Source organism: Anoplopoma fimbria, chromosome 8 (assembly GCF_027596085.1).
Source record: "Anoplopoma fimbria isolate UVic2021 breed Golden Eagle Sablefish chromosome 8, Afim_UVic_2022, whole genome shotgun sequence".
NCBI classification, from domain to species: domain Eukaryota; kingdom Metazoa; phylum Chordata; class Actinopteri; order Perciformes; family Anoplopomatidae; genus Anoplopoma; species Anoplopoma fimbria.
This window is the reverse complement of record NC_072456.1, coordinates 11886676-11902948: the sequence shown is the minus strand read 5'-3', so window position 1 is coordinate 11902948 and position 16273 is coordinate 11886676. Positions and strand designations below refer to the sequence as shown.

Below are 16273 nucleotides of genomic sequence, written 5' to 3'. Positions count from 1 at the left end.
AATGACTTTCTTCCTTCCTGTGCCAGTAGAGATATGATGTCACCAACAGTGGAAGACTGCCTTGTTTGTGTTACACTCCATGAAACTGTGTTTCTGTGTATGAAATTAGTTGACATCTCTCTATAAGAATTAAATTGTTAGACACGCTGCTTCATATTTAAAGGCTTACTGTGAGTGTGTCACAGTAGCTGCTGTATAGAGGCATATGAGTAGACAACATCGTCAGTCTCCTCTGCTCTGCCTATTCTAACTATAAACTTCAGTGTTGAGATTTTCAGCTCCAAGCAGGTCTGCAAAAACAGTGCATGATATATAAGATGGAGGCTGCGTTCACAGAGCTACACATCACGTGTCTCCTCATGAAATTAGAGCATTTTCCTGTCTCCGCATCCTTGCAGCATTGCGAGGTCATTGCTAGTGTATCTGGCAGTCCTGAGCAGCTTTTCTCTCCTCACCTGCCTCCTCCTCCTCCTCCTCCTCCTGCCTCTCAAGGCCAGAAGGATGGATGAGTCATTTCAACAAAAAAGCCTTTTAAACCCTGTGTTCCCAATATGCCTGTCTAACTCTCTGTTTGTCTACTGGATGTCAGTTTTCCCATCTGTGTGTGCTGTCTACTTACTGTACTGTTTCTTACAGCCTGTCTGTCTGCATATTTTGTTTTTCTATCTGCTTGTCTATGTGCCCGCCAGCCGTCGTCCTGTTCTACTAATTACTGTCCTCCTTGTCTGCTAACCTGTCTGCGTGCCCTCAGTAGATCCACATGCTTCTCTTAGTGCTTAGTCAACAGCTTGACTCAATACCAATAACAACCCAGCGCACCGCTTTAATTCTCTCATGCCCTTCTCCCATACTACACGGGATAATCAACATTAACCTGTTCCTTCATCCACTTTTAGAGTGAAATATAGATCATACAGGCACTGAATTAGATTTAGAAAATGTGATCAGCTCTCTTAGATTCACTTGTAATAAAGCAACAAATGAGAATTTACAATCAGAATCACAAAATTAAGAAGTTAATCTCATGCTTCCATATCTAACATAGTGTTTGAAAGCCATGCACATCTAAATTTCTACCAAAATGTGTGTGTGATTTAAATGTTTGTGTGTATGTGTCTAGAGCATGGTGTCCCTTCCAGTTTAGTTCTCTGACTCTGAGGTTGATGTAGCTTATAGGCTAATGCACGTGGTTCCCCTGCCGAAGCAGCGTAGCCAAGCCCATAGGAAGTCACAATCATACAATAGGTGCAGTGCACATACGCAAGCACAGCTATTAGTTTAAAACTAGACTGATGTTCCTCTAATAGGAAAACAACATACAGTTGAATCATTGGAGAGATGCTACATGAAGTTTAACTTGATGAGACTTAAGATTTGATAATAGTTAACCTCCAAAATCAAATATTTTATATGTGACTGCAGTGTGAAATTTTGTTTCTAGGTTTTCACTGAGATAACCAACTGCTGCATTGTTCATCCGATGGATCTATAAGGACAGAATTAACCACCAAACACAGATGGACATGCTACCATACAGGAAATCTAAAGGCCTTATTTGAGTTTTGTGTATGACAGATGGCCTAGAATGACCTAGTAGTAGTAGTAATATTTTAAGTATTTTCTTGCTTTGTAATCAGGGGAGCGCAGTATAAGTTCATTTTATCTGGTTTGGAATGTGCTCCTGTGCAAGTGTGCTCAATTTAATAATGGGAGATGGTATTCTGTAATTACTGTGTTTCAAGATGGACCGTTTTGTTAAAGGCAGTGTTAGCCCCAACCTCTTTCTGTAGGTTGAAGGTTGGACCTCACAGTTAAAATAATAACACACAGGGCTGCTTTGGATGGTGTTCCTCCTGTTCTAAGTTTGTGTTCACTTCTTGGGACCCTTTCTAAAGTTAGCTTCCCAGTCTGCCAAGATTATCCTGAACTGTTTTCAGAGACCAGATAAACATTATTTTGACCAGGAAAAAAGAAAGTTTTATCCTTCCAGAGCGAAAGGTTTGAATGTCTAGCTCTGGCCAGTGTACTGTGCTCTTCAGTTGTCATGTTGTTGTTTTTTTAGGTTTGGCAGTGTCCTGTCTTGTTTTGCTTCATGTCCTTTGGCTATTCCCATAATCACATTACTGTGTCTTGAGAAGAGACCACTAATTATGTTAGCACTTGTGCTAGCATCCCTCTGAACGGAAGCCATTAAATTATTTAAACAGCGTGTGCCACTCGCTGTGTTATTTCCTTTTCTGTTAATTAACCCTTGCCATACGCATTTGTATATTCTCTCACATGAACGTCATCCACGCAGGTCCTGCTGTACTTTAAACCTAGGATAGTAATTAAAAAAAATTAAAAAAACAATTACGCTTGTCAGTTGAAGTGTGTGTGTGTGTGTGTGTGTGTGTGTGTGTGTGTGTGTGTGTGTGTGTGTGTGTGTGTGTGTGTGTGTGTGTGTGTGTGTGTGTGTGTGTGTGTGTGTGTGTGTGTGTGTGTGTGTGTGTGTGTGTGTGTGTGTGTGTGTGTGTGTGTGAGAGAATGCAGAACACGTACTTTATGGGCACAGCTGCCATCTGAACACTGTCATGCCTGAGCAGAATACTCTTTCATTAGTACACCTATAAACCTGTCAGCTTCTGCTTGGGGATTTACAGGAGAGGGAAACCGACCTGAAAAAGACAAACACAAAGAAGAGAGGCTCCATTAGGGGGCAAGAAATCCAGAAGGCCAATTTGTCGACGACATCAACCTTAGCCAGAAACAATCATTGTAAAGATATTTGCATCTGACAAATTATTATAAACAGGCAATGAGTTGTTTGCCTGTATTGTTCTCCAGCTTGTGAGTCATGTTGCACTGACGTATCACTATAAAAAAATGTGTTTACCTGAAGATAAAACATAGATAGTGATCCAGAATCTTGAACAATGAGATTGGTCAATTTGCAAACTGAATTGACTGTTTCTGATGAGTAAATGAGTAAATGTAAAAATATTCCCTAGGGCATTTGGCTGTCAAGATTTTCTGACAAAAAAAAAGAGCAGCTTCTTGTAAGGCAAGTGTTTTCCACCCTCAATTACACACAAGTAAACAGGTTTTTTTATACATCTCACATATATGTTTATCTCTCTCTGAGTAATGACTAGTAGCTTTTATATAAACAGGTGCTGATTACCTATGGTGTCTATGAATATTCATAAAGCTCTGTTTCTCTAGGTGTGTGCATGTCTCTCCTTATGCTTTTAAATGACTACAGTGACATGTGAGCATACCTTTGTGTATATAGGGACAATCCTTTGTTATTGTGAATGTGCAGTCATTCTGCATGCATGTTTGTAGGTTTCTATGTATGTGTGTGAGTGTATGTGTGACATTTACTTGAGCTGTGACTGTAGCCGTCCACAGGATGCAAGGTGGAATAAGTAAGCAAGATCAATGAGAGGATAATTCTGGGTGAGACTCCTCGTGGCCAGCAGGCCCCTCTAGATTGTTTTTACCACTTTGGCTGCAGCCATGCCGATGTAGATATTAAAGTAGTAAAGAAAATGCATCAAATATAAGAAATGATGGCATTTGTCTTTAATTCATGAGTGAAGTCTGTGGTGTTGAATTTGAGTACCAGACAGATTAGGAACAGGGCCATGATACCGTGCGTGCGTGCTTGCATGCTTGCGTGTGTGTGTGTCTTTTCATTTGAGTGTGTGTTGTTAGCAAGAGGTAGCATCAGGTTCCTGCTCTGAGGCTCAGTGTTTACCTGCATGTGGTATGAGGAAAAGAACGGTTCACGACCAGACGAGGAAGAATGAGAGTTGAGGAATTATCAGAAAAGAAATGGATGGGGACAACTGGGCTTTTATATTGGGTAAGACTAAGCCAGGAGCATTCGGGTTGTGTTTGTTTGGGATAATTGTACAGTACGATTGATAAAATCAAGAGATGGATAGTGATTCCACTTCCTCCAAGGGAAGAGGACATGATTGGATTGGATATTTGAATGTAGCGTTCTTTAGGAGATTGTGACATATAAAACTGTACAATAGTGAAATCCTGTAGTTAAATACAATGGTATTTGAGTTGATTTTGTATAAGCCGTTCTGTACAAACTTCTGGTGTCGATGCAGTCCAGAGTACATCCTGAAAGAGCTGCGAAATTAATCTTTAGTTGTTGTTGAAAAAGACAATTTGATAAGCAAGGACACACAAGCCATGCAAAAAAAGTGGTTTTTCATGTGCAGAAGGACCACTTCTCCTTTTTCATATATTTACATACAGAAACTTATCCTAAGGCTAAAACACACTCACATGCGTTGCTTCAACAACACAGTCACCATTTGTATTGTTGGTCAGTGAGCAGCTCCATTAGAGCAGCTGTTGATCCGTTGCCTTGGTGAGCCTTGTTGAATTCATGAGCTGAGTCCGTACACAAGGGATCTCCCACGCTTTCTGTAGCATTATGGATTGAAATTTAGTATATTATCATCTTTGTGACCTACAACAGGTTCCTCCTAATCGGCTCTCTAAAGCTATTCTTGTAAAATTCTTGGCACAATGATTTTCACAGGGCTAAGGATTTTTTTAATTTAAAATAAACGCTTTGAAGATTGCAAGGCTACCTGTCCATCTGCGATGACCATGAACACATTTTCAGATTGGAAAGACAGTGTGTGCCTTCACACGATGCAGCCAGTCACTCAATAATACATAAAAACATTGTCTTTAATCTCCCGGATGATAGATGCAGCAAAGCTGACCCCATCTACCCTTTAACCCACCCACAGACACCACCTTTTAGTCATGCCTTTGGTGTCTCTTCATGCAATAATTCGTTCTTTTTTTTCTTCTTCTTTTCCTCAGGATTGAAAAAACGTACCAGGAAGGCCTTTGGGATACGGAAGAAAGAGAAGGACAATGACTCTGCGTAAGTCTTGATCCTCCTTCCTGGTGTACTGAAAGATCCAAACAGAAACAACTAAATTCAAATGTATTTTCAGGAGAACAAAATGTATTTATGGCACAAGGTATTGCATCTCAAGCAGAATGAAATAATTAAAATAAGTATAAACAAACACAGGATTAGTATTTAGTACAAGTCCAGTCAAATACCAGTTGATCAGACAGCTGACTCCATACATACATAAATGCAAAGAGCATAGAACATCCAGTGCTTGTTACATTGCTTGTTTGCACACAGCCAATGTTTGTTCTGTTAAATCATGGCAGACATGTTCTGAAATTATGCAAATACATCAGGATGAAAATAAGACTTAATTAATCAGTTAGATCACTTATCAAATACTTGGTCAGTTTGCAGAATCTCTGTCACCCTGATATTTTTCCAGGGGTGTTTAGCCAATTTCTAACTGTGCATAAGACATTTTCTGTTTTAAGGTTTGTGTGCTGTGAAGTATGAGTAAATAACTCTGCGGGTATGGTAGCGTGCTGTGAAAAGGTTTTCCTTGAATACCCTTTTTAAATATTTCTTCTCTCGAATAATTAGCAAAGCACTTGATTTCAAATGAAGAGCTCACATGTTAAGTGAATTTTATGCTGTCCTTTCTTCTCTCTGCTACTTTAAATCCTCACAGGGGGTCCCCAGACCGAGACAGCGGTGTAAGTAACTGAAATGATTTAATATCAGCCAATTATTTGATTTGTAAATTACTCTTCACTTTACTTGTGTTTAACTGGAACAAAATCAAGACTGGTGATTGTGAGTTCATTATTTACTTTTCTGTGTTTTTTTTTTTACTTGCCAGGAACCCCAAGAGGTTGAATCGGTACTGACCTCTTATCTGTAGTCCTTTTGGAGTAGTTTAATCTATAGAATAGTATGTAGAGAGTCTATAGCTTTGACTGGTTTTAGACATCACAGTACGTTCTTCAACTCATAAGTCAGCCCCCAGTGTTGCTGTTTCAGCTATCGTTTCATTAGCAGTCTCTCTGAGGAGACTTTGAGGAAAAAAGGGCAACAGGATATTCCCCGAGTCCTTTGGAGAGGCTTGAAGAGACTTAAATCTTGAAATATTATCTGGCACTGTAGGACGATTAGCGGTCTGTTGGGATAATAACAACAATCATCATCATTATCCAATCATTAGTGACCAAGGGGAGAAAACAGAGAACAAACTAGGGCCTGTAAGAAGAAAATAGGGAACTGTGGCACAGTAGCTAACACAGAAACACATCTAGTGGGAGAGCAGAATACACTATACCTTCACTGTCTGATGGGGTTTTAATCAAAGTGTCTCTCTCCTCTCAGTCTCAGAAGAAGACCAACGGGGCCCCTAATGGCTTCTACGAAGATATCGACTGGGACAGATATGTAAGTGATAGGATTATCATTTTATGCTGATTTTAAAATGTGACTCAGCTTTGTCGCCACCAACTCACCCTGAAAACTACTGCCGTGTTTTCGTCTGCATTAAAAGAGTGCATACTGATCCATTTAATTGAAAAAAATCAGTGTGCTATTGACAAATTTGTGATAAAAGCATTTTAAAAGTGGTTACAATGAGGTTGGTTTAACTTTTATCATTTGCAACATTAAATTGCTTACATTCGTGATCCAGTTAATGACATTAAACAGCATTTGAGTAAACGTTTAGGTACAATTTATAAAGATTCTTGAACCAACAGCTTTTTGTCTGTTAGCATTTTATTGGCATACAACTAATATCACAGTAGTGTGTTACTGATTTACACATATCCGCTTTGTGTGTTTCAGAACTCTCCTGAGGTGGATGATGAAGGCTACAGCATGAGACCTGAAGAGGAATCAGAAGAGGGAGATATCCTCTGCACTGCTTGATTTGTCAGGACTCATGTCTTATTTTTTTCTGCTAAGTTACTTTGGCTCACCAAAAATGGATTGTTTTCAAATCCAGTGCAGTACTTTGTCAATTGCTGCACACTGAAAGGAGATCAATTTAATGTATTTATTTCTCTCTCAAATTCAGCTGAGTGTGCCAAATCAGTGAACAAATAAAAAAATATATAATCAAATACATCTGTGTTTAACAGAGATATCCAACAACCAAAAAGCCACCTCAGATACAATGACGACAAATTGTATCAACTGCTTATCAAAGTGTAACAATATCCAATTGACAAAGATCTAAATAGGGTTATGATGGCAATGTATTTATCACTTTGCAATTACTTCCTCAGTAGGTTGACATTTTGATTTGATTTAGAGTTGCATGCACCTTCATCCTGTGGCTAGGCATGCACCACATTTTAAGTTCTACAAATCCTGGACATTAATTTAAGGTTGGAAACTTTGCTTTCCTTGACGCTGCACTACCGCCTACCATCAAAAAGCCCCACTTCTTTTCCTCTGATGAGTCGGAAGGAGAGGAGGACCACAGGAAAAAGTTCAAAATCAAGATCAAGCCGCTGCCGGCTGATCGCGTAGCGTCTGTGCCCTCCGTCGACGAGCTCAAAGCCTCCATAGGCAACATCGCCCTGTCCCCGTCTCCTATGGTGAGTAGCTCTGACGTCACTGCCCTCTTACTGCTGGCTCTCATTAACAAGTGGCTGTTTGTTAGTGTTTAGATGGTTATAATGTGCATGTGTGAATCCCTCCTGCATCTTATCGTCATCCTTTTCAATAGCCTCTTAACGTATAGAGAGATTTAGTGAGGTGTTTCAGTGCACAGATATGGCCGTGCATGTGTTTTGTTCAAATGTTTTTCCCCACAGAGATGCTGCATGATGTTCTGTGTGCTTCTATCTTTCTCTACAACATTACTTCTTCTTTGTCTCACTGTTTTATTTAAGATAAGGATTGGAACTTTTAATGGGTCACATTTTGGAAAATTAAACATGTATTGGGTCTCTACATAAGAACAGAACTAGCTTGTTCTAATGAGACAGTATGCAACAATATCTTAATCCATGTCTCTAATGAGCAAGGTCAGCAAATGTATATGATAGTTTGAATTACTTAATTTTTGAAGCTTGTGAGACTGTCATTGACCTCAGTGTTATTATTCCATTTAATCCGGTGTTATTTAACACAAGACAGCCCCCCACCATGACAACAAAACATAGAAGAGCAAGCTAGGTGTGAAGCTCTTGTTTGAGGTGAAGCAGTTCACTTATTCAAGCACACATTCCCTTGAACACAGCCTGAATTCAACAGCGGTACTCCAAAACAGGCCTCCCATGCCTACCCATAATTCCTTTCTTCTTCAGCAAGAACAGTGAGCTTGAGTGTCCACCCTGAATAATTCAGGTAGGAAAGTGGGCACAATGAGCCTGTGTGTCAGTCTGCTGTACAGTGAGATCGCTTGTGGTCATTTGAGCTTCTGGATTTAATAATTTAATCCGGCCTCTGTGCGTTTACCCATTGACTCAGTTAACCTGATCAGGTGTTGATAATGGTTGGATAGATAATGGCTGTGTTGAAGTGTGTAGTAGATAGGATACATTGGTTATTTTTAGGTTTTTACTCATAAATACGACGCTGAGATAATTTGCGATCAAAAGAAAATCATTCAAAAATATTTTTGCAATGATTTAATTGTTAAAAAAATGGTACAATGGATATTGTTAGTTCCAGATTCTTAAATTTGAGAATGTTTTGCTTTCCTCATTTTTCTATCGTTGTAAAATTGGATATATTAATTTGAGACTGTGGTATGGACAAAACAGGTTCTTTGAAAAATTACCTTGGCCATTTTTCACCAGTTCTTCCTGGCATTTTATTGAGTAAAGGATTAGTCAACTAGTTGGTGAAATAATCAACACATCACAAATGTTACTTACAGCCCTGGTAATATGACAGATTTGGTTTTAGGGCTGTTATGCACTGTAGTTTCTTAATCCTGGTGTGTTTTTTCTGAGACCAGGACAAGCTATCTGAAATGCATTTCACTTAACATCTTCTTGAAAATCATCTAATGCAGTTAAGTCAACTCAATGTTAACCAAAATCATGACATTGTAATTGCTGGCCTGTACTTGTGGTTACGCAACTGCCATCTTCACCTCTACCAGTTCAAATTAGCATCACGTTTGCCCGGCCAGAGCTTTTCCCTCACACATAAATTACATGAGTCACACAATCACTCCCAGTGCCTGGCAACCCTCGGTAACCTTGGCTATGGACTGACATTAAAATGGTCTGATGAAAAGAGGAAGAGGGGCCAAATGTTAGCAGGCCTCCAAAAGCGAACGCTGCTTCTTTACACTTCTTTCCAGTTCTTCCTTTTCTTTAAACTGACCAAGTAAAACGTTCTCCCAAACTAAAACATTAATGACTTCTTATTTTTCAAAAACAGGACTCACACTTGACAACAGCCCACAGCCATTTGAATAATCGTTGAGATTCCCTCGACTAATAACTCTACATTTGAATTCTTTTGCTCTTCTCGTTGGTTTTCGACATATTAATATGACAAGCTCTTAACCCAGCTTTGAAAAACCTGAAACACATACCAAGTATTATACATACCTTAATACTGAGCGTTGATTTTAGAGGACTCCTTGAGCTTAATTTCTATGGTAATATTCGGAACATTCTGCATGAATTATGCATATACATCAGCTTGTGAGAGGGACACAACAATGCAGGTTAAGAGCTTACTTCACATAAAACCTTGTTGTTCACATCATGTTAGGAGGAGTAGTGAGTAATGTGTAGGTGGAGGTATGAAGGTAGCCATAGCTCTACTCCAGCTTTATCTGCCTGTGTTAGTGGTGGCTGCCTACATTGTGCACAGATGCTTTGCTGTGCTTTGCAAGCAATAATACACTTCCCCCTCTAGTCTTCTAACTATTCCACCCCTCTCTTCTTTCTATTTCTCTCCTCTCTCTTGTTCTTTTGTTGCCTCTAATGATGCTAACCTCTGTAGAGGAGTCCGGTAAGCCTATGCTTTGCATGCTGTTGTGTTCATAGAATTTTAGTTTGCTCATAAAATCTGCTCTGTGTTGTTGAGAATAGGCTTACTACAAATGGCTAGTGTGTAATGATAATAATAGGCTTTATTATTAGCCCAGCATGTATAGAGCAATGTTATGTGCTTTCTCTGTTGGTGTGAGTGTGTTTCATTCTGGTGATAATACTGTATGTGCATGTGTGTGACCGCTCAGCGTTTTTATGGCCCGTGTTGATTTGTTTGCTTTGGTACTTACTTGGAGTACAACTGCGCTGTCTTTTAAGTTGTTTCCGCTGACTAAGACGTCTTAAATCTGATTTTAATTGGTTCTGGAGTCTTGAGATTCCAGTTCTCAGTCCAAATGACACGACTACAAGCAGTAGAGGAGGCGAGGAAAAGGTCAGAAATGGAGTTAAGCTGTAAAAATCGCATTGCATCGCAATTATTATTATTATTATTATTATTATTATTATTATTATTATTATTATTATTATTATTATTATTATTATGTCTAGTAGCATTTAAACTAGAAAGGCTTAATTTAGAAGACAACCGTCTTACTTTTATAATGAATTATTCATATATCTCTTTAACAGCCACTGTGCAGTCAGGTCTACACAGAGAGGTTCCCCTCACCTAACAGCCTAGCTGACTCCGTGTTCAAATATGATCTGCCTCAGTAACACAACTTTTCATTACTCTAGCACCAAAAGAAAAGGAGCAAAATTGTATTTCAAAATAAAACAAAAATGTTGTTCTTCTGATTCTTCAGCATTTTCTAATTTCAAATATGTCACACAGTTGTTTTGAGTGGTCCATTTTAATCATCAGCATAATCTACAGTATACACAACTATTTGTGTGTTAAAGACCAAAGTGATGTCCCTGACGGAGGCTAAAAGGTCACAGTGTGTGGCAGAACTTCCTGTTTACACAGAGCAGGGGGACGATGATTGGTTAAGCTTATGACACACAGTCCTGCGCTGTGTCCTGCACCAATTTACCCAATGAAATGAATCCCTTCCACCAGCATGTCCCACCCCCTCTTTGCATCACGTTAATCACTCATGGCTCACTGCACAACTGGAACAAGCACGAGAGTGAGAGATGGAGGGGAGATGGAGGCTTGATGCGAGACGCAGCTGACGCAGGCGGATGGAGAGATTTCAGCAGAAATTAAAGAGACCAAGGGGGGCAGATGGGAGACTAGAGGGAAAAATGAAAGGAAACTAATAAGGATAAGATGGCAAAAATGACATTGTTTTTAAACAAAAATGATCAAATAAAGAGATGGGTATAGCAGGTTCACAGATGACATAGGAGATTCAGGCAGATATTCTTGTTTATCTGAAGGCCTTGAATTGCTAGCCTTTGTTTTTTCTAACCATCAACAGAAGAGGGGGATTAAGGCATTAACACAAGCACACAGGTCACAAGTCCTCCTCGGCTGTTTCCTAATACCCACTTGCCTTATCATCTTTGACTTTATGAACTATCTGCATTTATGTTCAAAAATCCTTAAACCACATAAGGCTGCACTAGAAATGTATCACAAAGTCTAAGACAGATGAGCACATAGCCCCCTCTTTATGGAGATGTTATCATCCTGATCCCCAAATCTGACCGACCAGTCCAAAATTCTTCTTCTCCCCTGGTATATGATGTCTGCTTTACTGATTTGTCACTCTCTGACCAGGTGTCTCTTCTCTCTTCCTTTTTGCTGGTCACAGAAACGTAGCCCGGTAAGTGTCCTTTTCTTTTTGCCTTCCTGGGTTCAGGCTAAAATATATGTCACATGCTTCTTGTACCCTTTTGCTCTTAACCTTGTCCTTGGAGTCGGTTGAATAAGACAGTAAATGCGTAGCTGGGTTCAGTTGCTGAAGCGACGGGTCAAAACTGTATGCTAATTTGTTTTGACATTAATATTTAAACATATAAATATATGGTTTTATTTCAACAGATTCTCAAGATTGCTAGTGTGCTCTTTTTTTTTTTTATATCTTGAATGGATTCATGCTTGGTCTCTCTAGTGGGAGAAAAATTTGCACTTTTGACAGCTGGACCCTTTGATGTCTTACTTCAGTCTCTCCCCATCGTCGTGTCTTCTCATCTCAACTGCTACCGTCTCCTCCCCTCCTCCCCTCCATATCTGCTCTCTGCCTCTCTTGGCCTCTTGTGTCTCTCATATGGTGAATTCATATATATGCTCACACAGACACGGGTGTCACAGCTGGAGAGGCAATATTATTGTGCTGTTGCCTCTCCAACAACAAAAAACTCCTTCCTCTTTTAACTTTCTTATGCCCCAACTTTATAAGGTTCAAACCTTCTCTAGTACCAGGGCTGCCTTCTTAAGACTTCAAAAGCATGCTTTGAAAGCTTTCCAATATTATTTATTGGCTTTGACACCTCAAACTACTGCTCACAGCACAGTAAGGTCAATGCAGGCAGCAGTTGCCTTTTTCTAACATGACACTAAATGTTATTGCATTTAGGAGTTAGTTATTCGAGTCTCCTTAATTTAAATATTTGCTGTTCCATATGCACACAGGAGATTTGTTAGAATTGTCTGTTTTGATAATTTGCTGAACATGCAGTGTTGAATTAATTTAACAATTATGAAGCATTAGAAATGCTATTTACAGTGCGCTGCATGCATAAGTATTTGCACTCATGTCTCCTCTGCCGGCTGTCTAATAAAGGCAAACTTCTTCTGGTTGTACAACCTTTCTTTTCCTGCAGTGTTTGTGTGATAGTAATACCTACCGTACTCCGGTGTAGCTTGTAGCTGGTCAGGCTGTTCCATGGGTCTCATCTGATTTAGTCAACCTGAGGCTACAGTTCATCCTCTGACCTTCACTACTGTACAGCCTACATCCGTGTTCTGTTTAAACCGCTCTGCTTTTATATTAATATATTTTAATTTTTTTACATAGAGGAGCTATGTAGGATGATGATGTTAGTAACAATATTTCTTCCTGTAAGTCGCTTTGGATAAAAGCGTCTGCTAAATGACTGTAATGTAATGTAATGTAATATCACAAATGTTATTAGAATTGATGCAACATTTTACTTGTTAGTGATTCTTTTCTGTTTACTGTCTTTTGTGTTTTTACATTTAACTGTCATTTCTTCATGTTACAGGGTTTGAAAAGGAACACATCCAGTGAGTATCAGTCTAAGGCCAGGTTCACTTTTTATGATAGTGAATTGTGATGCAAACGTCACATATGCTAAACTGATTTAATTATGCTTCCAGGTGAGGAGATTGCCAGACCGAGACGTGTCGTCCCTACTTTACCCACCGTGGCCCCCACACCGGGTCCAGCACCACAACCTCCCAGGTATGCACCTCACTGTTCCCTGACAAGGGACAGGCTTAATGTCTGGGTGCTATGTATGTCATACTGTATGTGTCACTGCTGAACCCCTGTCTTGTGACATTGTGCTTCATATATTGTATTTTATATGCTTGCGCTTTTGCATTCCTGAAAAACTATTTTCGGGTTTTCTTTGGACTCAAACACTGGCTCTGTTTTCCTGTTTCGTATCATAAATAGGCAAACCTTTGTGTACTGCACTCTTTTGGCATAACGCAGTGTACGACCTAATGGCAGTAATGGCAGTGGGGAAGTTCTCGGCAGGTTACAGTAATCATAGAAATGTCAGTTATTGGTTTTAAAATGTTACTTGTAGCTAAATATTAAATCAGAAAGTGTCATATTTTGAAGTAATCACCGTTTACAATGTGTGGAGTTTCCAAATGTCACCATCAAGCCTCATTAAGCCTTTTTTTGAGAGTTTGCTCAGTCCATCCAACCATGATACATTCTGTTATGGTCGGATAAACCTGGCATTTAAGTCACTTCAATCAGCAGACAAACAACTTTATGCAGCTATAAGTGAGGTAAAACTGCTTTTTTTTTTTATTGCAGCACTTTAGTTTACAGTGTTTCTTATATTACTCAGATGTCACCGTCATCTAATGTCCCCTCTTACTGAAAACCTTCTGCATATGAGTCCAGGCTTTTTAACATCTGCTTCAGCTGTCTAGCTTAGTTTCATTGGGCAGGAACCCTCACTGGGGTGTGGAGTTACTTTAGTATACATTCTATAAAGAAAAGCCTTGATATCATGGAAAGAAGGGAACTTCTTTGGTTAATATTCTTGATATAACCAAAGGCCGTCAGATAAACATGTTTTGTTGAGCTTCCAACATAATGGCTGATAAACACAACAAGATTTTGTTAAGATTTTGCCTAACCTTTGCCATCCCACTGAAACACTAGAAGTTCGAGACACACATTGTGTTTATTCTGCTGGAGGGCCACTTGAGGCTTCAGTAAATCTGCAGAGCTGTCAATGTGTTTATCTACTCGACAACACTGTGATGCTTTGTGTGCTTTGGGGACATAAACTCATGTTCTTCTAGTATGAATGTCTGTATTACAAATGTATTGCTGTATTTATAGTTTCCTCCACATATGTTACTTAGGGTTAGTGTCAATGCTATGTTTTAGTGTCCACGTGCATTTGTGTTAATTCCATTGGGTGTGTCTTTTGTCTGTCCTGTACCATGAGACATGGTACAGATGCACCGTAGTCAGGTAGATTTCTCTCTCCACAGCTTAACATTACAATCACTGCTGTTGTAACCGTGCGTGTCACCCTCTTTCATGTTCCTTGTTGCTCTCTTCTGTGAATAGACACATAGCAAAAGTAGACTGTTGCACGATAGGATGATCAAATCTATACCGATGTATGATGTTTCCTGAAATGTCCTTCTGTGACTATTGTGTCCCACAACTTCTTCTTTCATATATTTTCCTTTTTGACTGTTGCAGCAGTCAACAAACACCAGTCGCTGAGGACACCACAGCCTTATTTGGGCCTCCTTTGGAAACAGCCTTTGGAGAACCAAAAACCGAAGGTAACCCTCCTACCTCCCTGTGATATGTCACTCTGTGTTTCAGTATCGTTACTGCTCTCTGTGTATGTCTTTGTGTCTGTTGTTAGAATAGGTTTGTGTTGACAGTTGTTACCAGTGTTGTTGTTCTTTTGTCAAACTGTGATAGCAACACAATTAAAAAAGGCTTTCTGAACAAACACTTTCAAACAAACACAGTCTCTTTAAGGCTGCCAGTCTCTCTCTCTCTCTCTCTCTCTCTCTCTTGTGCCCCCCCAACCTAATTACAAACATTGTTCTTCCCTCAGGCGCACTATGCAGTTGTGGATTTGCTCAATCCGTCTTTGCTAAGGTCAAAGTTGAAATTGGTCATGTTCATGTGCACAGTGCAGCTTGTTAATATGCAGACTCTGCTGTCACTCGCTCTCAGCCAGTCCAGTAGGATTTAGTGGTACAGGCTGTGAGAGAGCTCCTAGCTGTTACGCAACGGCCATGTCAGGCATAACTAACATAACATCAACTCGACATGAATACACTTTATATATTCATTCCGACAAATAAAACTAGTTCTGTGTGTGACAACTGGTACATTTTTACTTTCTTAATCATTTTGGTTTTATCTTCACAAGATCATAAAATGAAGGGGTGTGTCGTATAGATGGAATCTTTCGTAGTGGTATATGTAAACGTCATAAAGTTTAGTTTTTGTTGAAACTGGTTTAGAGGGATGTTGATTCAACTACATGTTCATTTTGGAGGATGTCATTTGAAGGAAGCGTTTACAGCAGACCTGTTGTTTTAGGCTGCTGAAGCTGTAGCTTGGTGTACCGAATAAACTTACTTACACCTAATGCTTTTTTTTAGGGCCAAAGGATCAGAAACCTTTAAATGTTTTGGCTCTAAAGCACCTGACTTGGCCTGTTCTGTCCCCTCCTAAACTTAGTGGGTCTCTCTGAGTCCGATCCGTGGGGGGCTCCTCTGTCAGAGCCTGAATCCTCTTTGTCAAGATCCTTCCCCACAGGAAGTAAGTTTTATAATTCTGTGCATATTGCGCATTCTTCTTTTCCTTGGAATGACTGCACGGATCCATCAGCTCACCTCATGAACCTCATCATCCCACTAACAAACGGACCTGCAAACTGACCTGATCAAACACTTGTGTGGCAATAACACTCTGCTTCTCATTACAAACAGCCAGCTGTAACCTGTCATCATCATGTCATCAGCCATTTCTCACTCGAATGGTTAAATGTTTTTGCAGTTTATTATGGGAAAGTTCAGTACCGGTCTCCAATTCTGCACCAACCCATCCTCCCCCGCCTTCTCATTGCATCCAGCATGGTGATCACTGAATGTTTGCTGCATGGTTGATGATTTGTGGGATGATCCTTTCTCCTCAAGTTGTTGTTGGGTCATATTTTCATCCAAACTTTGAATGCCTTTGTTGCAATAATGTGTGTTTCAGGCTAACCTATGAATCAATACTTTAGCTTTGCAAAA

General features: G+C 39.7%; 1 protein-coding gene across 1 annotated transcript in view; it reads left to right on the top strand.

The window, feature by feature from the left end:
* The window catches only part of sgip1a (SH3GL interacting endocytic adaptor 1a), a 72542-nt gene that overhangs the window by 40083 nt on the left and 16186 nt on the right, over window positions 1–16273 (top strand). Inside the window, exons 5-14 of the mRNA XM_054602337.1 lie at window positions 4843–4906; window positions 5574–5598; window positions 6248–6310; window positions 6713–6776; window positions 7292–7470; window positions 11598–11609; window positions 13012–13033; window positions 13127–13211; window positions 14712–14797; window positions 15717–15797. Of these exons, the coding sequence (XP_054458312.1) occupies window positions 4843–4906; window positions 5574–5598; window positions 6248–6310; window positions 6713–6776; window positions 7292–7470; window positions 11598–11609; window positions 13012–13033; window positions 13127–13211; window positions 14712–14797; window positions 15717–15797 (681 nt within the window). The remainder of the gene's footprint in view (window positions 1–4842; window positions 4907–5573; window positions 5599–6247; window positions 6311–6712; window positions 6777–7291; window positions 7471–11597; window positions 11610–13011; window positions 13034–13126; window positions 13212–14711; window positions 14798–15716; window positions 15798–16273) is intronic.